Source organism: Diachasmimorpha longicaudata, chromosome 10 (genome assembly GCF_034640455.1).
Source record: "Diachasmimorpha longicaudata isolate KC_UGA_2023 chromosome 10, iyDiaLong2, whole genome shotgun sequence".
Lineage (NCBI taxonomy): Eukaryota > Metazoa > Arthropoda > Insecta > Hymenoptera > Braconidae > Diachasmimorpha > Diachasmimorpha longicaudata.
The window spans coordinates 6,296,998-6,320,471 of NC_087234.1; the positions used below are offsets into that span (position 1 = coordinate 6,296,998).

Consider the following 23,474-nt stretch of genomic DNA (forward strand, 5'->3'; position numbering starts at 1 on the left):
ATTGAGTAAAACTACTAAAAATAGACTCGTCAGATATTCTAACGCTTATAATAAGCCATTACAAAGTGTGAATTCCGAAGATACGAGTTTTATTCGACATGATTACTATTTTCTATTCATGTCGTAATTTATTAATAAAACATCGGTTATCGATGAGTCAATTTGTCTTCCTACGTTTCTGCATCTTGAAGAAATTTCCTATTGAAGCGCGCATATAAAATAAAAAAAGCTACTTTCCTAGCTTCTATGGTATCATCTTATATTTGGTAATATCACGATATATAAACCTGTCATTGATTAATTATCCAATGAAGAAATTCGCAGTAATTTTCAAACTTCGAATTGTTCAAAACCTACCTAACTAAAAAATTTCAATACTGATCATCGATCGTTGATCACGTGTTTGATTCGAGTCTATTCTAAATCATCAATTCGGCTGTTTTTTAGGGCAAAATATTGACCATCGAGCTAATGCATCGAATGCAGGAAATCTGTTTAGAAAAATCGTCTTGAATCAGACCGAAAAATCAGGGTGTCAAGTCGAATTTGGGGGTCGATTGAATCTATTTTTCCGCCTCAGTCAATCGGGTTTGAATCGGCCCCAATGTCGACTCCAATCGAGCAATTTTTTTTTTAATTTATAGCTTCAATAACAGTGGCAAATAAAAATATGTCATAAAAACGAATGTTTTATTGAACTCAGAACATGTATAAAAAAATAACATTACAATTGCAGTAAAGATGCGATTTCAAATGCCTCAATAAGTCCGAATTGTTCTAAAGCTGTTCCTCACTTTAATCATTACGATTACTCCATATTTATTTTATAAATTATTCCGCGAATTGCACAGCTTGTTTCTCTTTACCTTCACCCCCTCGTCCTCATGACAATTGACAGTGAGGGCGACTGAAGGATCGAATGATCGATTTGAGTGGCTCGAAGGTCGCGTCCACCTACAGAATACAATGTGCAGCAGCAGAGATCGTTTTTTCCGTCCTTTATTATTTTTATTTCCATGTATTTTTATTCCTCTTAAATTATTATTTGGTTGTATCTCGCTTTTTTTTCTTCATCTCTCGTATTTTTGGTAGACGGGTACATCCTTGTTTTCAAGCACACGTCAACGATGAGAGAGTTCAGCACGCCATGTACTCGATAAAAATTGACATTTCTGGTATGACTGAGAATTTATCAGATTGTTTGCATTATCCTATTTCTGTTTTTCATCCAATTTTTTATCACGTTTTTTCCTACACTGGGAATAACGACTTATTTTCGTTTAGAATGAATTATAGTTCTAATGTCATGGATTTAACGGCTATATGATGACCCATAAACGCGAAATTATTCTCATGATTTCGTTTAATTTCATTTATGAAGGTTCGAGCACCGATTACTCCGGTGATCGATTGCAGCCTTAAATCATAATCCGTTTTCTCATGCAAGTGCTGATAATTTATCTACAGCTTCATCTCTACATGGGAGATATTTTCACAAGATAAGATATTTGTTTATCTTCTTTATTTGTATTATGCGTCTCAAAGAGACTGGAATAGCGAGATGACATCGCTCACGAGAAGAAAAAAAATGGAGTTATAGAAAAATTCTAATTAAAATCCCATTGATTATCGCCGGTGATCCCAGTCCCGTACCCCATCTCCATCCAGTTGAAGGTCGTTTTTTAAATTGAGACGAAAATAAAAATAAATCCCCATCTTGTACAGAAAGGTCAGAATTCGATCATTTGCTTGGTCAAGCAGTGGTCGCAATTAGGCAGGTCTGACTATTTTTGATCACAGAAATTATACTTGATGACGATATGACAATGAAAGCGGTGAATACTTGAGTGAGCAGAAAGCTAACATTTGATACAGGTGATATACATGATAATGATTATTCACGAATGATTGATTTCAATATATATCTATTCAATCAACTGATGAGTCATTGATCAAACAACTGAAATAAAAACAATCCTTCCACCATAACTCCTACTTCTCCGCCACTTTAACTTGTGAGTTTTCAATGAGTCACGGTTCAACAATTTCATAAAATTTTCTCAACAACGATGGTAATTGACTTACTAGGGTTAACTAGCCGAATCGACTAAAGCCAATATAATCTCCTAACATTTTGATATGTGCGCCGAGCTCTTATCGTTATTCTCAGTGTTACAAAAAGTCCTTTTCGCAAAGCAAATTTTTAAAAAATGATAAATTCACCCAGAAAAAAATATCATCGATTTTCGTTTTGGGTATCATCAAATCTCATAACTCACTTTCAATAATTCCAGGAATACCCCTCCACTGTTGTAAAATATCAACCGAAATTAACGGAATTATCGGGAACGATATAATTTCTCTCCCGTAATGATCAGTTTTACCGATGATTTCTATCACTTTATCTCGCGGTCTTTTTGATATCGATTCTCTACCTAAAAAAAGACTACTTTTGATTTACAATGGCATTCCGATTTTAATTCATGGCTCGGTGAGGAAAATCGCTGCTACAGTTTTTGTAAATTCTTTAAAATATTTGTTTTCTAATCTAGTTAGAGAACGCAGAGGATCGTTCAATTGAACTCTTAGGCTAAAAATGCACTGTTCCTTATCAAAACAATTGACCAAAGGAACATTTCCGGTTATTTATTTCATCCCCAAAACCTAAACTAGAAGTCCTAGTCGTTTCAACTAATCATAATTCAACTATTTAATCTTCAAAGATTTTATTGATTTTTATTTCTTTGTATTTTAATTATTTTTGGCCACTGCTTGAATCCCACTAACGACAGGGTCAGCGAAACAGGAATATCTGAGATGAAGCCAGGGTTTTATTAAAAAAAAACAGCTACCGAAGTATTTTCAAACGGTCAAATTACGAGGGGAGGATTTTTTTCTTGTCCTATTCGAATGAACTTCACATTCACCCTGTGTTCCGCCAACCCTGACAACTGCATTATGAACTTTAATTTTCATCAGCGATTACTCTTGATGCTTTTAAGCCGTTATTTTCATCTGGGTTATCAAATCCATTTTATTGTTCTAGATTATTTTTCACGGGTATTTTCTCATTGTTTTGGATTTTACATTGGCAGGAAATTGGGGGTTGAAGGATAAAACAAGGATTTTATTATTGGGTAAAATTATTTATCATCCCTGAGGAGTGCCTCTTCAGCTTCCTTTCGTCGTGCTTTAGCCTCTTTTTTTGCTCTTTTCTTTTCCTCTTTTGCCAATTTTTTTGCCTCCTTTGCTCTCGCTTTTTCCGCTTTTTCCTCCTCCTTTTGTCTCGCTTTTTCCGCCTTCTCGCGCTCTTTCTCCTTTTCCTTTTCTTTTTTTGATTTCTGCACCTCTTGAGCTACTGTTAGAACTGTTCTAGGGGCTGAGCTCGGCCTTTTTGTTGATGCGCGGGTCGATGCTGAGGATGATGATGATGATGGAGCCGGGGGATTGCTCGGAGGGACTCGGTGAGTCGGGGATATCTCAAGTTGAGTTACTATTTTCTGTGCGCATCTGAAACCGAATTATAACTTGACAATCGTCAATTTACAAACTCACCATCTTATCATTTTTTTTCCGCTAATTATTTGCCTGAAGGGTGAAGGGCATTAATAGGGCTGGACAAGAGTGGCGGTCTCGTCTCGCTTTTCCGAGAAGAAAAATTCTGGAGAAAAAAATATACCTCAGCCTTGTGGAAGCTTTTCCAGCGCGATAATCTCGCTGAAATTCTTTTATCGGTGGCAGTCGTCTCTCGCGATTGTCCCTGATCGCGTCGTCGTCTTCGGCAATCTGCTGACTGGGCTCCTGGTACTCCTGAAATAGGTGAACACGTCCGTCATTATTGTCACTGTCTCGACGCCAACAGAAAAATCCTATTTCCACTTTTTTACCTGTATTCGCATTTTCATCGATTGCGTTTGGGTTTTTCGAAATGTGGCTCCGGTGGGTTGACGTAATCGCATTGGTTTTGACATAGATGAACTCCCTGCACTGCTAGCTGATGATGAAGTCGCTGATGACACGGAAGACACACCTGAACATTTAAAAAATGATCATCGATCTGACGATTTTATAATCGGACGGGTTGGAAGGGGAAATGGAACTTTTTGGCCAGACAAGGCCGGTCATTATGTTGTAATGAAAATGAAGATGTCTGACCAGATATGGAGGATGATCCACTGGCCATTGAGTAAAGGGACGCGGATGCGGGAACCGAACCCGTTCCCCACCTTCCACCGGGGCCACTACCACTAGTTCCAACACCAGCTGACCCTATATTGTACTCGGATGCGCTCTGAGGTAGTACCCAGGATTTCCCAGACATTGAGTACTGGATAATAGACAAGAAAAATATTTTAACCATTTTTTCTTGCAAATATATATAGACATTTATATGATTATGATGTTTATCTTTTTAAATTCGCAATCACTGATGTTCTTAATTTCTAAAAAAATATTGAGGAATGTCTTTCTTACGTCTCTAGGTATCAATGTCTGCTTCAATCGCAGAATTTTCGCTCGACATATGACACACCGAAGTGGCAACAGTCTCTGGGAGACGGCCATTTGTATCGTCTTAACGAAACAACGCCTATAGATCATAATACAGCAGAATTAGCAAAACCTCGGAAGGAGATTGAGCACTAAATTTATTCGGAATATTAGGAAAATGGGAAAAGGTGAGCTCATTACCTGCAGACGACACGATGTCCACAGGGCGCTGTCTGCATCGTCGCTCTGGCATTGACGCAGATGACGCACTGTAAAACAAGGGAGAAGAATTCTCATAAGAAAATAAACAGTCAGATGTACTGTGAGAAAGTAATTTGGATGAATAAATAACGAACAATTATTATTATCAGGGTTCAACAATTTTTTAATTCATTTATTGACATCGTAAGTGGAGTTGGACAATGAATATTGAATAATAAAACGTGATTAAATTCTTGTAGTGGTATTGTTTAGGCATTGACCCTCTGGGATTAATTTTTCTTCGAGGATGACCAGCTTCCATGCCCGTGATCCCAACTGCCATCGCAGCCATGGCCTCCATGACCTCCATGACCGCCGTGGTCCCAATCATCCCCGTAATCTCCACCATCGTATCCCAGGGTGCCAATTGTCTTAGAAGTACTCGTAGCCTGTCTTCGATGTCTGCCTTGAGACCCTAAATGGAGACCCACTTGATAAGATTAACCCATTGATTCATTTATAACATCCAAGAGTCCAAAGTTTCGAAACAATTTAAATGAGTTCTTGACCATGAAATGTCCATGAAATAATCTTGTTTCATAATTAAAATCCAATCAAATTATGATCTATTTGGAATGCGATTTTTTTTATTTGTGTATAGTACCTGTCGTCTGTTGTCCCTTCGAACTCGTCGTGTTATTTTCTTTACCATCTGGCATCTGCAGCTGACGTCCATTGCTGTCGTTACGGAGGGTGTCATTCAATCGTTGAACGTCACTCACATGGGTTACGGTATGAGCTTGACATTAATAGACTAATTATTATGGTTTGCATAAATAATTTACACACATGTAAGTGATAATGTGGTGATCTCTTCATGTACGAGTGAATTTTTTTAGATGAGAATCTGAAGTCATAAACGAGCAGTTACTTTACCTGTGTCATTTTTCAAGGTCTCATTCCTTTCGAGAGACTTTCCAGATACTTCGGAACTCTCGGATTTCGTTGCCTTTCCATTCAGACCTTAAAGATTTTTTAGAAAAAAATATTCTTTCATGAAAATGAGAGAAACTCGTCATATTTCAATGGAAAATTGACAGCACAAATGCATAAAAAATACTCCCGTTATTTTTTAAAATCACCTTCAGACACTCGTCTCATTCGCCCCATCGCACTGATCTGTCTCATATCATCCATCCCTCCCATATTGCCTCCCTGGTCGTCCTTCGCCCCATATGATCCCATCATAACACCCCCACGGCCACTTTGCATACCTCCAGCCATTCCATCATATTGTCCAACACGCATTCCCCCCATCATTGGCGGCATCTGCATGCCCTGTTGAGCAGTCTGCAGTGATGACAAATGTTTTTTTTTTAAACATGAAAAATGTTGAAAGTCCAGGAAGGAAATTTCGTCCCCCGAGGCCGAGGGAAACCTCTCAATGATTGATTTCCTTCCTGTCCACTCGCGATTGATTGGTTCCTTTTATTTTTTTTACAGATGTAAATTTAATTTGTTAATACTTACCACCGCTGTGATGATCAGAACCACCAAAAAGCCGTTCATGTTTGTCAGCAGGAGGAAGACTATGATATTATTCACATGAAACTTGTATTTATAGTTGGGGACAATCTCCAAGGAGTCCAGGTAATTCCGACAATTACCGTCACTGGACGTCGTCAACAAATCGCTCACACGGAAATGTAATAATGAGAGGAGATACCAAGGCCCCAGAGAATCATTATTAGGTCGTCACAAAGTTATTATTCATAATTTTCCATATATTCTAGACATTTTAATGTCAATTTTATTTCGAAACGTAATTTTTCCCGGCAATTTTTATTAAATTTTTCGCTTCACGTAATTTTATCCTGAATCTGTGAAAAAATGACTAAACAATCGCTTAAATTTTCGAGATCGATTTTGCAATCAGTGAGCGCACTGGGAGTTCCGTAATTTTTATTGAACATTCCTCCGCATATGCAAATAGTGCACTATATTCCACAGTTGTCATAAACTTTTAAAGTGACAGTAAACATTCTCATGAGGCGTCACGTCCCACCGGTATATAACATCACGAGAATCACCGATGTTCCTTATTATTCAGTATTTACTCACTTCATCTTCCTGAGAAGACGCCATTTCGGGTTCATTCTCCTCCAACTTCGTCAGCAATTTATCCTGCAAACAGAAAGGATCGTAATTGCTCAAGAGTTGTTACAATGGAGCTATAAATAGGTGACTTCCGGGTTTACTCATTGCAACAAGTAATCAATACGGTATCTGATAATACAATTCCTCCCCGTATGCGCTATTCACATCAATGGGACTGACTCATGAAACGTGTGGTGACACGCAACGCGGGAGGGTGGGAGGGTTCGGGGGTGGCAAGTTGTGAATTTCTATTGCCACAGTCATATATACCGTTCCAGGCTCATTTCCTGTCCCACTCAAGAGTTATTACTGACTCGTAGGTGAGAATGTGCGTGGATTTATACCTGAAAATTGCCAGTTAATTATTTATCCCAGTGAAACATTGTCACTTCGAAGGGTAACTTTTTTTTCTGATTTACCGCACTCGTGAAGAAATGTGCTATGTCATTACGCTGGGCGAAAAAGTATCTTTAGGTACGTTAAACCGGGGGATGAAACAAATCAATACCCGTGGAATCACTTCACTCATCTTCTTGTCAACCCCATCAACTTCGCTAATAAAAAAATCCCATGACCCAAGTCGTAAACGACTTTCATTCCGAGTGATTTTCGCTTTTACGACTTTGGGTAAGGGCCAATGCCAATTGACGGACCAAGAGGACCGAGAGGGCAGGAAAGAAACCAAACTTCCTTACAAAAAAAATCTATATTAAAAAAAATCCTCCGTCATTTTGACGGACAATAAAATTTTTCCGATTTTCATTTCCTCACTGGGGAAATTAACGACCACCTTCTATATTTAGAAATTTCTGCCTGTTTGGTTTACAGAACAGCTGAAAAACCAGTGCTGTAGATTCACCAAGTGAGAACAAAGGACCGGGGGTAATATTGGAATCAAATGAATGTCCACAGGGGCTAGTATAACCCTCTGCATGTGTATGTGCACCGCATGCACCAACGGTCACACAGATTTTCGTACCAGTCGGTGTTTTGTCAACCTTCAGGCAACCCCCCAACACCCCTTCCTATATTTCTAATGGCAGTTGAGGGCGAACAGCCCTCCCCTATTTTTTGAAGACCTCCCCCTTGAGGGGAAACCGACAAGGGTTGATTTTCCAAATTTCTGTCCAACTTCCTGACGAAGGCAATATTAATCGGTACCACTACTCCTTGATATCTATTTTAAAAAATTTATTGAAATTTATTATAACTACCCCTAATTGTAAATTCAGGGTAATTATATTTTTTTATTTTTTCCACGGAACTATCGATACGTGTGAGTACTGTCAATGAATTTTTATGCGATACCATGATACCGCATTGCGTTGATACGCTAAACACTACATGTCTTATGACACGTAACACAGGGGTTGGGGCGACGGAGGGAGGCTCGTGGTGGCTGTGGACCAGCCGTTAGGTGTGTTATGTGCAAGGGGAAAGGGAGTGCGGATCACCCGTAACTGGGTCAGGGATGGTTTCCAGATATTAGGCGGATGATGCGCAAAATATCCCCACTACTGCGTTTCAGACTGGTCCAGTCCGCTCCTCTCACTGCCAAACTACGCTAGACTGAACTTTCTTGAAACTGTCTCAATAGAGATAAATACGTTAGAGGAATTTACGCCCTTTCGAGGCTTTCACCGCAGACAGAAATGGAAAATCCAATTTTCCCAGGGAAATTTCCTCGTTTGTAAAACTATCTAATTTCGCTAATTAATTTTTGAAGGTAGAGACAGTTTATCCTGGGGCGTAATAAATGTGGCCCTTCGAAGCAGTCCCTCCCCCATTTTACCCCACCTTCCTCGGGGTAATTTCAGTTGATATTTCGACTGTTGCAATTACTTTCATCATTTTTCTGTCAACTCCGTGTCATTCTCCACGAGGACATTTTTTTCGCGTTTGATTCATCATTTTCCAGCGAGTTTCTTTCATCTTCCAGTGAAAAGGACGATTTTTTGTTTCCTCATCCCCTCCTGCGGTTTCCCAATTTTCTTCGACGGCTTTTGTCTGCCGATGGCAGATATATATTTAGACCTGGACTACCTCAATACGTTTCTGAATACCGTTGTATTTTCCCCCGAAATTCTCACTCCGTTCTAGTTTTGATGAGGAGTCTGTGATGTCTGGCCATCTCTTTTGAGGATTTTTAATGAGGAAGTTGACGAATTCCTCCTGATATTTCCCCCCAAAATTTTTAATGAACAGTTATTCACAACTAAAAATGCCCTTTCCATCCACTATTTTTTTAACCCCAACCTCATTTCCAAGAAATTAATTTTATAATTTTTTTTTCGAGTTTCGCGTTATTATTGCAACGAGAATTCCTCGTTAAACATTGTGATTGGTTGTACGGCTGAGTGATCACAATAGAAATCAGGAGTACTCTTTATTTTTCCTCTCCCGATCATTCACAATGTCGTGCCGAGCTTTTCAGGTATTTTCAAGGCTCAACATTACTTTTCTCCTCAGACACAATCACCTTCTAAAAAGAACTACTGAGAATCAATGGTGCTGTTGAAAGTGTGTGAGAGAGAGGGGGCGGACGGAACATAAAGAAGTTTTTACGCGAAATCGAATGGTCGATGGAAATAGAGGCAATTGTTGAACGGGAAAAATCGGTGCAAAAATACTGCAACCGTTGTTTTTGCTGTATCAATTCAGTTCCCTCGAGATACTGCGAAGATTTACGTTGACAACTTCTCAGTTCAGACTGAAGAATCCAAAGGAGCAGTTGTCGATTAATTTTCGTGGTGGTGCACTGCGTGTTTCACTTGGTGTTTCAGGGGACGCAAAAAATATGATCTTTTCATTTTTCACTCCTCTGTTATGTCGGCTATTCGTTGTTAACACAGGTAATTATCATTTCGGTCGATCGATGAAGTCGAGGTGAAGATGTGAGTGTCGAGTGCTGACTAAAAGTCGTACGTTTCCCGGAGACTCCAGATATTGTAGTGTATTTCGACACGAGTGCGTAAAGGAGTTATTACCCGGCGGATAAAAACAATTATTTTGTTATAAACTTTTCACGTCTCCGCTGATTAAAAATTGCTGCCTCCGAAAATCATTTGAGATAATTGAAATCAATTAATTCACGGATGTTTATCCCACTCTCGACCGCCGGAATTTCTCCCCGAATATCCGGCTGTCAATTGAATGTCAGGCCCTCTAGTCCCAGATACAATTTCAAAGGATTCATCAGGTAATGCAGCATCACCCGGACTCAATCTCCCTCATTATACCTGAACACCTCTCGTGGGTATTATTCCGAGTGTCCATGGTACGAGTGAGCCATAATAAAAATAAAGTAGAAACAGCCACCGGTGCCAACGAAGCATAGCACCTGGTGTTTTTTGCCGTTGAAACGGTAGTGCAATTTTTTTTTGCCATCGACTACTTTTTGTTGTTCACTCTCAAACACAGCCAGGTGCGAAACCGCTGAGAGTTCTCTTCACAGCAGTCGGGCAATTCCGAGTTCACCTAATTTTCGTCTTACGCTTAGGCCTCGTGCTTGACTTTCATCATTTACTTTGTCGAATTGTCGAGTGGAAGAAGAGTTTTTGTATGAATAATCCGTGAGTCCATGGAGGGGATTCTTTGATGATTAACGGGGGTGAGGCAATTATTCCTCTTTAGTGAAAGTCGCTGAATCACTTCGGCGACGGTTAAAAAATGTTTTGTGTCAAATACACAACATTTATTTATTCATTTTCTACGCGACCCAGCGGACCGAGACTTCGCTTTGAAATTACCCTACGTTACGGGTTATTTTTATTTACATTTTCTCTAACTGTGATGAACATGATTTTCCAGCGATCTCACGTACTAAAAAAATGCTGAATTATTGAAAAAAATAATAAAATAATCCGGATTTCAATTTTTTTTATCTCGTGCTCCTGACCTGCCAATCCCTGACCAATAAAAAAATAAAAATATTGATTTGATACCACTTGACACATCTCCCTGTAGATTCAATAAATTCCAATAATTTTTATTACTAAACGTATGACCATCACAAATTCTAGGTGTTAGTAGACTCAACATATCGCCATTTCCCACCGGCACATGCGCCCTTTGCTGCAGCATCGAAGTGGATCATGATATACAGTTTCAACTTTATACTAAGTATGCATATCGTAATTCACAGAAGCTCCCCGAGACCACTTACACTATTTCACCGTTACGTCGTGCCATTTTTTTCCAGGAAAAATCCAATGAGGCCGAATATTCTGAAACTGGGGAATCCGAGGAGTTTGAGAAACAGCAATTTCGACCCCACAAATCCGACAGTTATTTTCATTCACGGATATGCCGAGAGAAGTAGTGGAACCAGTGCCATGGCAATCCTAGCTGGTATGATCCTACTATTCCCACCGATCGTAATCGATCCACATCAATTTTCTTTCGATCTCCTTTCAAATTTTCCCAATAACCTGACCGAAAATCGAATAATTGTTCCGCCTCTTCTACTAAATTTTTTCACGTTCAACCCACCAGAAAAATGAGAAAGAAACTCCTGTGGAATCTCGTGTGGAGTTTCTTCCCATATCGTAGAATGTCGGATCTCCAGAGACGAAAAAAAAATCACTCGATGAAATTCCCCCAGAAACTCTATATCACCACTGCATTCCTTCTTTCAGCTTATCTAAAGCGTGGGGAATACAATGTCATTCTGGTCGACTGGGGAAAACTTGCGGCTTTACCCTGGTACATCACAGCCGTGAGAAACACAAGACAAGTTGGCAGACACATGGCAAAATTTGTAAAATGGCTGGATAACAATAATGCTGTGCCAATGTCAATGTTGCACGTCATTGGATTCAGTCTCGGGGCGGAAGCTGCCGGCTTCATGGGGAAGAATTTGGCACCTCAAAAGGTTGTTAACTGTGAGTTTTCTTGGTACACTAACAGAAATGCCCAGGAACTTATAGATATATGCGATAATACTCGACCGACAAATCTACAGACACTTGACTTGACTTTATCAACCCCTGAAGACAGCTAAATTCCCTTTTATCGCACCACAAATCTGGAAATAATATCCATCACCCCATGTGTCACTGTAAGGCCTGTCACAAGCCACAATAAATAGGTTGGCAGGATCACTGGACTGGACGCAGCCTATCCACTGTACATGGATACAGGAATGGATGGACATTTGACAGCGACTGATGCTGCCTTTGTGGACGTAATTCACACCGATGGAGGACGTTTTGGCTTTCCAAGTCCAATAGGACATGCGGATTTTTACCCAAACGGTGGAAAACCCCTCCAGCCAGGTTGTGCCGACATTCCCCCGTTGACTTCACGAATTGGTCAACTCATTCGACATTACGGTAAATATAAAACTGTCATCGTTTTTTATCTATTCTATTTTTTTTTATATATTTCCTCCCATTCGAAAGTGAAATAAAATAATATAAAAGAAATCTAGAACTCAACGAAGTCCTCATTTCGATTTTGTTCCAGTGGAAGTACTTTCACTGCAATATATTTTCATTTGATTCAGTTGTTTGCAGTCACAATCGTGCCTGGGAGTTCTACGCGGAGTCTGTTCAAAATCCCCGAGGATTTCCAGCAACAAAATGTACAAAATGGCGTCCAGAGATACGTATGTGCACGTGGATAGCCGACGCTTTCATGGGGTTGGCAACGCATCCTGGAAATCGTGGAATATTCTATTTGAAGACGAATAAAAAGCCTCCGTTTGCTAGGAATTTCACTGATTTGAATGGCCAATATTTTTGAACACCAGAAATAATGACGTTTTTTTCATTCATTTGAAACCCAAACCCTTTGATTTGTCCTCCCGGATTTCATTACAGTTCAATTCCACTGCGCAATTCCGTGGGGCTGGAGAAGTGAACTTCAGGGAAGTTTCCTATCCCTCGCTTGATTACCTCTCTAAAAGCTTTTTTTCCATTCCAAAGTTGCCAGAACCGCAGCATCAGATAGTTCGTTATTTGCAATTTTTTCTAAAAAAAAGAGCTTTTCGAGATTCAAAAAAAAATATTTTTTCTGAGGAGCACTTCACGTCAAATGTGAAGCCATCTCTTCCAAAAAAGCCGTAACCCACACTAGGAAAAAAATTTTTGATAATAATTGGCCCTCGAGAGGGCGAAAAGTGGCACGAAATGAGAATGAACCACTTTTTAGATGTTGGGAGGCTATACATTGCGATAAATCGAATTTCCACCCCTCCATTCACCCCCTGGAAGTCTAATGTTTATGCAAAATTTCTTTCCGTGGGGCGTGTTAATAATTACACTGAAATATCCCCCCCCCCCATATCGAGCTTTTTACGTCAATTTTGACGACGTACACAGGATCGTCATGCCCTGACGGTATCGCACAGTCAGCAAACATGATACTTTCTCCTTTCTTACATAAAGTCGTGTCCCCCAACCGTCAAGGGTCTATAGAGCTACCATTGTTATCGACGTGTCCACTTAAATATTTCAAAGGTACAGTAAAGCCACGGGTTATTGGCCGTAGCCGTATGTTTTCAACGATGAAAAAATACATTTTTCATTCGATGAAAATTTAAATAAACCTAACGTAAAACAACTTGGTAGCTCTGTGATAAAAGAAAAATCAATTCCGACCGACGACTGATTAAATTGGCGTGAATGATGACGTCTTTGTATCCCTCGCTTTCATCTTGTACCGCCTACCATCTGGCCCTGATGAAGCCAATCAAAATCATCCGCAGAACAATGAACTTTCGAGTTCTTCTCATCACTGGCACTTGACCGCAACTTTACCGCACATTTATTTTGCATTTAAAGTGGGTGGAACGGAGATAGTTGACCTCCCGAGCAGAAATCACAGGGGAATCGACGGTAATAACATTCGGTCAGGCTTTGTCAATAAAGCAAACGGTCAATAGAAATGCAGTGAATTTTTGATAGAGTCAGACTGAAGTGAGTGTCTCCCCAATTACATGCTGTCTTCCGAACGTCTGAGTCATTATCTTGATTCATTACTATTTGTTTTCCCTCATATTGAGCCGACAAAGACAATAAAATGAATAATTCCAGTGATGAAGATCGATTTTAAGGTAAACGGTCTTAAACAATTTTTTTTTTCTCTTTGAGAGTAATTTTCCCACCCCTCATCAAGTTTTGGTTACATCAGCAGATATTCTCAAGTACAATTTCACGAAAAATCTGAATACCCATCGTCTGCAGCCCGGGATCCCCTGTCATCTGAAAATAGTGTGAGAGAGTGTCTCCCCGAGCTTTAAATTCACAAAAGCTCACAAGATATCGTAGGGGAAAGAGTGCCATGTCATTTTCACCTTCTGATTATCGATTCATGGCTCAAAGCCGTCGGTCATAACCACATGAATTTTCTTTTTGAAATAAAAAATTTAGAAAAAGTTGCAGACTGAAGCCTCATCACACAACTTTCCATTTTTTTTCCCACGTCTTAACGTCATTCTTGGCTGGTGGGAATACATTATCGATTTGTCTTGCTACGTCACATTGTTATTTTCTCGGGTTGAAGGGGCTGATGCCCCCGAGGGACTCACGCCTCATTACCACAAATGACGAGATACTTTGTCACGTGCTGGGATATTATGTGCGATATACATGTTACCTCTGGATCACATATGTATGATCAAAAATAGTTCTTTCATTCTTGAGAGAGTGAGGAATGTTGAATGGGAAAAAATACATTGGAAAAATTGCCCATCGAGAACACAGGAGGTTTGCAATATTTCAATATTTTTCGTTCGCCTTTTACCTCCAAAAAAATCAAAAAATCACATGTAAAACCCCTATTACCTCAACCTCTTCGTCTTAACCTTCAACACGCACCTAAAAATTGCGTGATAACGAGCCCAGGGCACAGTGAAAACTAATGTTTGAATTTTATACGTCTTTTGTAGTTATCTTTCTGACACAATATTTTTTTTTCATCAATTGAGATGTTCAGGCCCTCGTTCGTGTGGAGTTCAAACAATTTTTCATTTTACTCAGACGTTTTTTGGTGTCTGCAAAACGTCTACGAAAGGTGGATGAAATTGAGGCATCGGTTTTCGTTGTGTGATGACGGGGTCCGAGAACTGAGTCACCCGCAACAATAAGTGAGGCCTTGGCCTTGGAATCTAATCCCTTTTACCTTGCTCACGATTTTTAATTTAACCGACAAAAGACGAGGTGAAATTCACGCAAAGGGAGTTCAAGAGGATTAGTGTCAGAAAAAAAGATTGTTTTAAATTAATGATGCAAATGGGAATTAGTTGTGAGTCAAAATATACTCAATGAAAAAAATATACTATTTTTAAAACCTATAAAAGTCCTTTAATTCATGAGAGGACATTGCAAAGAGGGGAAGAAGAGGGGTTCTAAGGGAAAAATTTAATGAAACTCCCTCGCCCCTCTCCCCTCTAATGTACTTTTTTTTCTCTATGTGGGAAGAAACCAAACTGATGAAGCTCACGCCAAGCATACGTTAAGATCTTCATCTACAGATGTATCACTTGCACTTACAACTCCCTCAGAATAAGATGATCCAAGAAAACGAAAAATTCTGATGGAACCTCGAGCTCGTGGATAAGTTCTCCACAAATCGTTTAAAACTTCAATTTTACTGGAATACCTTCGTTTGAAAATAGGATACGGTGGAAAATAATATCGAATCCTTGAAATTTGAGGGTCTAAATCACAACCGAGAGCCGATAAGAATCCAAGTCATAATGAAGGGCATTTTCCCCAGTGGAAGAAAACAAAATTATGTGTTATCACGATCCGCACGAATAAGCACTGAATGAGGGAAAAAACAGGAGTGTCTGGGCCGATGACCCCGGCAAAATAATAGCCCGGTAATTCAGTATTGGGGGAACTCCCTTTTGGACTTCGGGGAGATACACATTATAACACTAATATCGCGAGGGGTGAAAGAGTGAAGAAATAAAAATATCTTTTGACGCACGCGAACGGAAGGGGTTCGTAACAATTGTCGCAATGACAACATTTTCGACAGTAGTTTTTCTGATGTCAATTTTTCGTTGACCTTTTTTCCTCTCCAATTATTCTTCCCACGGGGACAATTGATACTCCGGCAATTTCACTGGTAAAATTATTTCCGAGAAAACAACACGAACTTACAAAAATTCATTAACTAATGAAAGCCGGGGTGGTTTTCAGCACCCTCTGCCATGAATTCGTAATCACCCGATATCCCCCCATGAGGGACGGATATAAAATAAATAAATAATAAATTGTTGATAGAAACTACGAAAAAATAAATTATCGCAGTAAAAACTGTCTTCGAATTTTTTTCCGCGATTTTCCACCACAAAAAATAGTTAATTGAAACTGGAAGTTATTAACTTCGCTTTCGTTGATTATTTTTATATTGTTGTACATTGTTTATGGCCCTCCTTTATCGCAAAATTACAATGATGCCGTATCACGAATGCATCTGGCATGAGAAGGGCACAATAAACTGCTGATGCACTCGATGTTCCCAAGTCATTGTTTAATAGTAACGCACCCAAGTACAAAGTGGAGATACGATCCGATAGCTCCATTGTGATAGTAACTGAAGACGAGTTGGGAATGTGCACCTGTGAGTAGCTGTTACCCAGAGAGAAATGATACAAACGTACGAGATACCGGAGAAGAGAAGAAGAAAACCGTACGAATAGTCAGACCTGTGCCATTACAACAGACTCGAAGTCGATTCTCAGAAGGCGACTATTTTTACCCACCCCACAATGCCCTCGCAATAATACCACCTGGGGGAAATCTCAGACGAAGTACTTCACTGACAACAACAATTCTTCCATCACACTGGGGGTAAAATGGAATTTTTCACATGCTCCGCGAGACCAAAATGGAAATTCGACAAACTGCGATGAAAACTATCGTTCAATACTCGCGGGAAAAGTATTTTTATCTCGTGGAATTGTATCGCTTGTCTTCGAGTGATGCCAAAAGGTTAAAAAACTTTCCGCACTAGTCACGAAATATTCCATTTCGTCGCGCTGTTCGAAAAAATGAAAAAAAAAATTCACGAATAGTAAAGGAGTTTAGATGACTCGAGAATGATGGGTATGACCCATAATGTCATTTGGTTCATCAGTTGATCGAAATAATCACCCCCAATCCCCGCGAATTGTCACATTCTACCCCATTTTACGTTAGACATTACACCCCCCAAACAGCCCGGGAAAATTGAACAGAACGTGCTGCGCTTATTAAGTTATCTCATCAAGGAAAATAATTCAATTACAATTTGTCTGCTTCATTCAATTGGCTCTCAAGGACCCAGTTGCAGCAGTTCTCATTTAGAAGTGAATTAAATGTCTGTTGAAGCATTTACATCTGATAAACTGGTGGAAAATTTACTTTTGTTCCGCGGGGAGTGACGGTAATATTATTGACGTCCTTCTGAACGGCAAAAGTTTGAACGACAGATCCTCGTGATCAACGTCAAATGATTCCACACAGATGACTGGATAATGGAAAATGAATTTTTCAATTTTTTACTTGAAGTTTTGTAAAAACTCACAATTTTGTGGTGGAGATGCTGCAATTCTCGTTCGGTGATTCGTCTCCTGGAGAGCTCTCGCTGCTCCCGACGATACTGGCTGTACTTGTAGAAGAGATACATTCCAGGAAGAGCGAGGACAACCAAGGGCTTCATGATACCAGCCCTAGCACCCTGCTGGCCATTGGGACGAATTTCCTCGCCCCCCGGGGGCTCGTCAGGATCGTCCAATTGCCCCACGTCCTCCACTACCGCTGGCTCCTCCACTGCTTCCGCGGTTGGCATCTCTGGAATTATCTGAATTTATAAATAAATTGGATCAATTAATAATCGATTGATCAATTCGGTGTATCCACTACAATTCGAATTGATTCATTAATGGAAAGTATCTGAATAAATCGATTCAATCACCGAAAAATTCTTTGAAAAATGGAAACGGCAATTAATTCTGGATTTTTCCAACTATTTTCCACAATCGTATTTTATGTCAACACAACTTCCAACGTCAATTATCAATTAATCAATAAAATTCCATCAATCACCGGGCAATAATGCGGCGAGCGGATTTCCACGCGTGTACGATATTCAAACACATCTGAATGAGGAATGCCAATGGTACGACCATTCAAGTGTCTAACAATTAATTCCGAACCTCAACGACAGAGAAATTAAATCTCTTTAGCCTTCGGCCGTAGAATTTTTTTTCCTATTTTAATCCCAATGGCATTAATTTTTCTACTTCTCTCACTATCTAAAAGTCATTAAAAACTCAATGAAACTGCGGACAAAAATTCAATCCCAAAGGTGTCCGGTGAATGAGACTCCGACGAAAAGTTACCAAAGCAATTATCATTGATCGAACCGGAAAATTGTGGTAATTATCATTATAACTCATTATATTGATGAAATTCCAATTTTTTCAATTCAATATTAAAACTTTGGACTTTAAAAATAGAAAAAAATTGCAAGAAAAATTCCAGAATACCTGACAATTGTTCGAGATGTACTTGACACAATGACAGTTCATGAACTTGTTATAAGTGCTAATAAAAGCAAAGGATTCGTCAATGAGAATGAAGTAATTATCAATGCAGGTTCGTTCACCGTCTATATTTAATTCGAGCGTCGACTCTACCAGGTTCTATTTTTAGTAGCCTCCTTCCTCGTCTACTGCTCTAGAAATACTCCCAACCACCGTCTAACAGACACACACACAAACTGAATTGATGGTGCATGCATGCGGATAAAATTCCATTCTAGTTGTGCATCATTTTCACGTACGGTTTGAACTCCGGTGGGTGCATATGATTTTTTTTGGGTGACGCTGACCCCATTCACTTCCGATCGGAAGATGCATTGTTCTATTGCGGAAAATAATGCCCTAAAAGTTCAATTATTTGCTTTCCCTATAGTTCAAACTATCTCTGCATTTGCTGTTAGAATTTGAACAAATTTTTTATGGCACGTGTTAATGAAAGAGATCTCATTTTTTTTTAATCAAAATGAGAGTCATGTAACTGGTTATTTCAACCAACAAATTGTCAGAAAAATATTTACTGTGACAATAAACATTGTGAATTAAACTAGAATTTGTCGTTTGATTTACTATGTAAAATGTCGTTATCGTTTGAAAATTCTCTTTTAATGGAAATTCTATTGGGAATTCCCCCAGTGCAGCAGTTTATGAAAATAATATCTGGTTAAAAATCACTCGCGAATATCCCTAGGGATATCATGTTGTCTGTTGTCCATTGCATATCTGGGTCACTGCCAGACTGCATTGGAAGGGCTTAAGTTACCAGAATGAAGCCAGATTGATGCCCACCTATGACGAATTATTTCCAAGCAATCGAACTAATTCTTTCGACAAAAGGCATCCAATGATGGAAAAATATCCAGTTCCTTTTCCCAATAAATCGTTTATTACCCCAATAAGTCCCCTAATATTAAACAAAATCCCATCTCTAGTTTTTCACTGACAGTAACAATAAATTGAACATTATTTTTACCCGATGGCAACACAAGCTCATTAATTAATTTTCTCGCGTGCGAAAAATCTCGGCGTTTTTCAATTAATCGAAATTCGCGGCCAATGTCAACTAATGAATTTTTCAAAATGCATACCCCCCCTGACACTGTTGATGCGATCCTTATCGCTACACTATCGGACTCGTGCGTTATTACAATTGGGCCTTGACACTACCGATAAATGTATACTATTACGCGAGAGCCAACGAAGGACAGGGTTGAGAAGGATATAAAGCATGCTACGGGTTATGAATAACAGTCCGTCATGTGTTTCATTTATTTTATTTCCTTATCCACTCTATTTATTCCTCTACATGCGAGGAATGAAAAACTCGAATAAATGGTTCGATTCTTTCCCCAAAACTCCCGGTGATAAAGTCGAACGGGAGCTAGTCAACGATTACCCCGCGATAACTGAACATAATCCACACGACTCACAATAATTAATTTAAAAAATTGTCATCCACGAGAGTCAAAAAATTCGCCCCCCCCCCTCCCCTCCCCCAATTTATACGGAATATTTATCTCATCTGAGGGAGAGGAGAAAAATGACAAAGGACTCTTGGAGTTACCGTAAATCCCTCAAGCGTTTGTGTTTATCGCTCGTTCAAAAAACTTTAACCAAAGATATAGACTCGACGTAGACAAGATCGACTTTTCTGTTAGCATCTCTATACTCGTCCATTAACTTGACGAATATTCCATCCCCTTGCAATAAATCATGGAAATATTACCCCCATTTTTTTCGCCCTGAGAGCCACCACAAACACCCAAACGCTCGTATTTATTGATAAGACTTACGGAGATAAAGTTGAACAGGAGATAGTGGCCAATTACCAGCGAGTTCCTCACATTCCAAAATCAGTGAAAATAACTGGACCACAAAAGCTCCACAACATAACAAATAATTTGTTTAAAAAAATTCCATCGAACTAAATGGAAAATTTGAATTTCTTCACCACTTTTCGAGAAATCCTGGAGCATTGAAATATCAACGTGAGATATGTTTAGTGTGCGTATACCCATTGAATTAATGAATATCACGTTTTGTCGTAGTAAATCGTAGAAATATCGATTAGTATCGAAGATGTTTGTGCCGGCGTGGTGGCCGGGCAGCCACTGGAGTGAGCCCCACGACCAGGCGCCCCCGTATACTCTAGGTCTGCAATCCCCCGCTGAGGGGTGCTGGTGGGGAATGGTTTTGAAGGTAGTAGAGGTGGTGGTGGATCGATAAGAGGGAGGATAGCACCGCTGAATGCTGAACTGAGACAAAAAAAGGAAAAAAAACGGCAGCCGAATCACCACGGAAGTGAGACGCTGCATTTCGGCGATTTTAAGGGAGGAAAACCCGATGAGATCGCTAACTTCAACCCCCACCAGTAATCAATGAGGTTTTTGGGATTTTTTGACACTTCAATGGGGGTGGAAATCAGGGACCACCCGAGATGAGTTCGAGTGGTCTTGGCGGGGACATTGAATATACCATCGTCGAGCCCTTTGGCTCCTTCATGGTTCATTTGGGGTTAATGAACTAGCACTGCGCAGGACGACGAGCTAGCGGGCTCGTCTTGGAGTGGTATCGGACTCTGAAAAAAAGTTTGGGTGATTTTTTGTAGGGCTGAAGGGCCTCGAGGTGCTGAGGGAACAGCGGAAATCGGGTGCCATTGACCACGATAGCTGTTATCGTCGGCTGGAAATTATTGGATTATATTCGGCCGATAAAATCTCACCCGTCAGAGGGAGGAGAAAGGGAGCAGAGGAATTAGACAAAATGTTGAGGGTAAATGAGGAAAAAGTGATCGTCTTGGGTACTGTCCATTTGTCTTACCCCCCTCCCATCTATAGCAATTAAAAAGTTTGGAAAAAAACCCATAAAATGTCTTGGAAAATGTGAAAAATTATGGGTCATAAGGATAATTAATTATCACGTCCTTCTCCAATATCCCTCTGCTGAGTTTGTTTGGCCACACTGGCGATGACAGGAAGAGGGGTCGTATATAATATCATTGGCTACATGAGAAGCTTCCAAAGGGAAATGAAATTCAATAACAGGGGGATGATATACTTTGGGGTAGAGAGTTATTGGAGAAATTAGCTCAGTGGTTGACTAAACTTCAGTCTCATAACGCTACCATTGATGATAAAACCAAGAGGCGGTTGGTACGCTGTCAGGATTATAATGGGAGTCCTTCCGAAATTCTACCAGAGGAATTGTCAGAAGTTTGAGCACTTGCTCTTCCGGAAGAACATTTTTCGAAGAAAATTGCCGAGGAAATCGTCCCAGAAAAAAATAACTTTGAGAAATCCCGACAAAATCACTCCCAGAAGTGGTACAACGAACTGAACTTATCTCTAACCTGGTGAACAACTCAGAAATGACGGGAAGTGGAGGACTTTCATGATAACATTTTTTGTAGAGAAAAATATGTTCGACAAAAAAGTTTCTACGATAATTGTTCCACTGCCTCTAGATTTTGAGATATTAATTAAAAACAGAGGCTGGTGATAAGTTAATTCATCTTGTGAGACGCGTTTGAAAAATGACAATAAACAAATATGAATTATGAGAATGATATTGATGAGACGTATTTTTCCGATAAATTTTCCGACTTGGCAAATATGCTGGCAAATTTTGTATTGCGCAGATAATTGCGAAACTGGGGAGCAGAGAGAAAAAGGGGAAGACGTACTCCAGCACCCACCACGTTGCTGTGACGTCATTACAGCCTCCCGTGACGTCACTATCGCTCGATACAACCCCGAGCACTGGGACTGGTGTGCCAATGGTGGATAGGAGCGAGACGTCAAAGATGATTTTTTTTAATTCGACAGAAAAGTCTTTTTTACGGATTTTCTTTTTCCCCGTGAAAAAGCTCATTACAAAAATTTTCCCAATTTCCCTAATGTTTACGCATAACACAGAAAGAAAGGTTCCAGATGAGTTAAGTTTCCTCGTTTAACCACTTCAATACAGAATCGTGTGAGGCCTCTTGAAAGTCGTGCAGATTGTTTTATCGCCCCATGGGAAAAAGCTCTGATTTTCCCCTTTTTCCCCGCTTTTAACGTCGAACATATTTTTTGTTTATGAGTGCAATGAATTTCATTGTGACACTCAACATTATTTTTACTCCCCTCGAAGGGTCTACTTCCAGGGTTTACAGTCGACTGCATCTGAACTGAAAAGTCCACCCAGTAGCAGTACTAGATGACCAATGTCGATGTGTCAGCGGAAAATGAAAATTCCTGAATGAACTAGTGAATTATGACGGCAATTGCAATCTTGTAATAGCATTTCCCCCTGCTCGCGACGAATGGGGATTGGAATTGAGGCGACGTAATTTGAGGGGACGGCAATGGGTCCTGATAATGGGAGATAGGGCGCATGGATTCATTATCCTCATGTCAATAGGTTCTGTTAACAGTTCAGTGAATATCAGCTTATGAATATTGAAGGGTTAGAGACTGAAAAGGCGGAAAATTCTGGGGAGATATTGAGAGGTCGCGGGTTTACCCCGAGACAACATTTCGTCGTCGATCAAAGACAGAAATGATTTTGATGAATTTCAAAAAGTAATTTCCAATCAAAAATAGCCACGTTCATCTACTCAAAGGACTTATTAAAGTCCAATTACTCTTACCTTGAATTTTCGCACCTTATCTTCAATACCGCGTGTCGGTAACGCAGAGACTAGAAATGTTTTATCCGGAGATGGCAACGTAATTCGCAACGACATTCCTCATAGGGAGTTTTCCCTGTTAAAAAATACGCAAAAAAATGTTGGAAATACAATTTGGAATTGCCGATCAATTAGAGAATCAATTTTCACGTGCATTGACTCACGGTGTATCGACCTAAATGAATATATCTGGGAGTAATTACCGGCTGGCAATAATGCAGATTCCACTCGAATATGTCGGCCAATGGGCGATCCCCTCCTGCCGTGACAGGCCATGGGATTGGTCGACAGTCCCTTTCCGGATGTAAAGGGACTTTTCATTGGCGAATTTGGTTGGCCAATGGGCGTCGGGCTTTAGTCATCCACTCGGTGTAGCGTCGTATGAGCCCAGGAACAAGCACGCTCAATAACAAGGCGCTAGTT

At 39.9% G+C, this 23,474-nt stretch overlaps 3 protein-coding genes across 4 annotated transcripts; 1 reads left to right on the top strand and 2 right to left on the bottom strand.

The window, feature by feature from the left end:
• Positions 1-669: 669 nt before the first annotated feature.
• On the bottom strand, positions 670-23,434 carry LOC135166747 (protein phosphatase 1 regulatory subunit 12A-like). 2 transcript variants are annotated; one of them, XM_064129303.1, is made up of 10 exons: positions 23,255-23,434; positions 23,013-23,127; positions 17,368-17,643; positions 6,811-6,873; positions 4,690-4,757; positions 4,474-4,588; positions 4,156-4,327; positions 3,888-4,030; positions 3,680-3,810; positions 670-3,510 (listed from the first exon to the last, which is right to left on the bottom strand). In XM_064129303.1, exons 2-10 carry the CDS (start codon positions 23,106-23,108, stop codon positions 3,144-3,146), a joined length of 1,431 nt encoding a protein of 476 aa, XP_063985373.1. In that variant the 5' UTR covers positions 23,109-23,127; positions 23,255-23,434; the 3' UTR covers positions 670-3,143. The 2 variants fall into 2 exon arrangements, with proteins under 2 accessions (XP_063985373.1, XP_063985374.1); XM_064129304.1 differs by lacking the exons at positions 23,013-23,127; positions 23,255-23,434 and adding an exon at positions 20,176-20,504.
• Positions 4,835-6,438, bottom strand: LOC135166757 (harpin HrpN-like). The gene is made up of 5 exons (XM_064129316.1): positions 6,220-6,438; positions 5,832-6,039; positions 5,626-5,712; positions 5,354-5,488; positions 4,835-5,164 (listed from the first exon to the last, which is right to left on the bottom strand). The coding sequence occupies exons 1-5, from the start codon at positions 6,256-6,258 to the stop codon at positions 4,980-4,982; spliced, it is 654 nt and encodes a 217-aa protein (XP_063985386.1). The 5' UTR covers positions 6,259-6,438; the 3' UTR covers positions 4,835-4,979.
• Positions 9,537-12,959, top strand: LOC135166758 (phospholipase A1). Its single transcript, XM_064129318.1, has 6 exons — positions 9,537-9,698; positions 10,869-10,968; positions 11,048-11,196; positions 11,484-11,719; positions 11,936-12,179; positions 12,353-12,959. Exons 1-6 carry the CDS (start codon positions 9,644-9,646, stop codon positions 12,589-12,591), a joined length of 1,023 nt encoding a protein of 340 aa, XP_063985388.1. The 5' UTR covers positions 9,537-9,643; the 3' UTR covers positions 12,592-12,959.
• Positions 23,435-23,474: the final 40 nt, after the last annotated feature.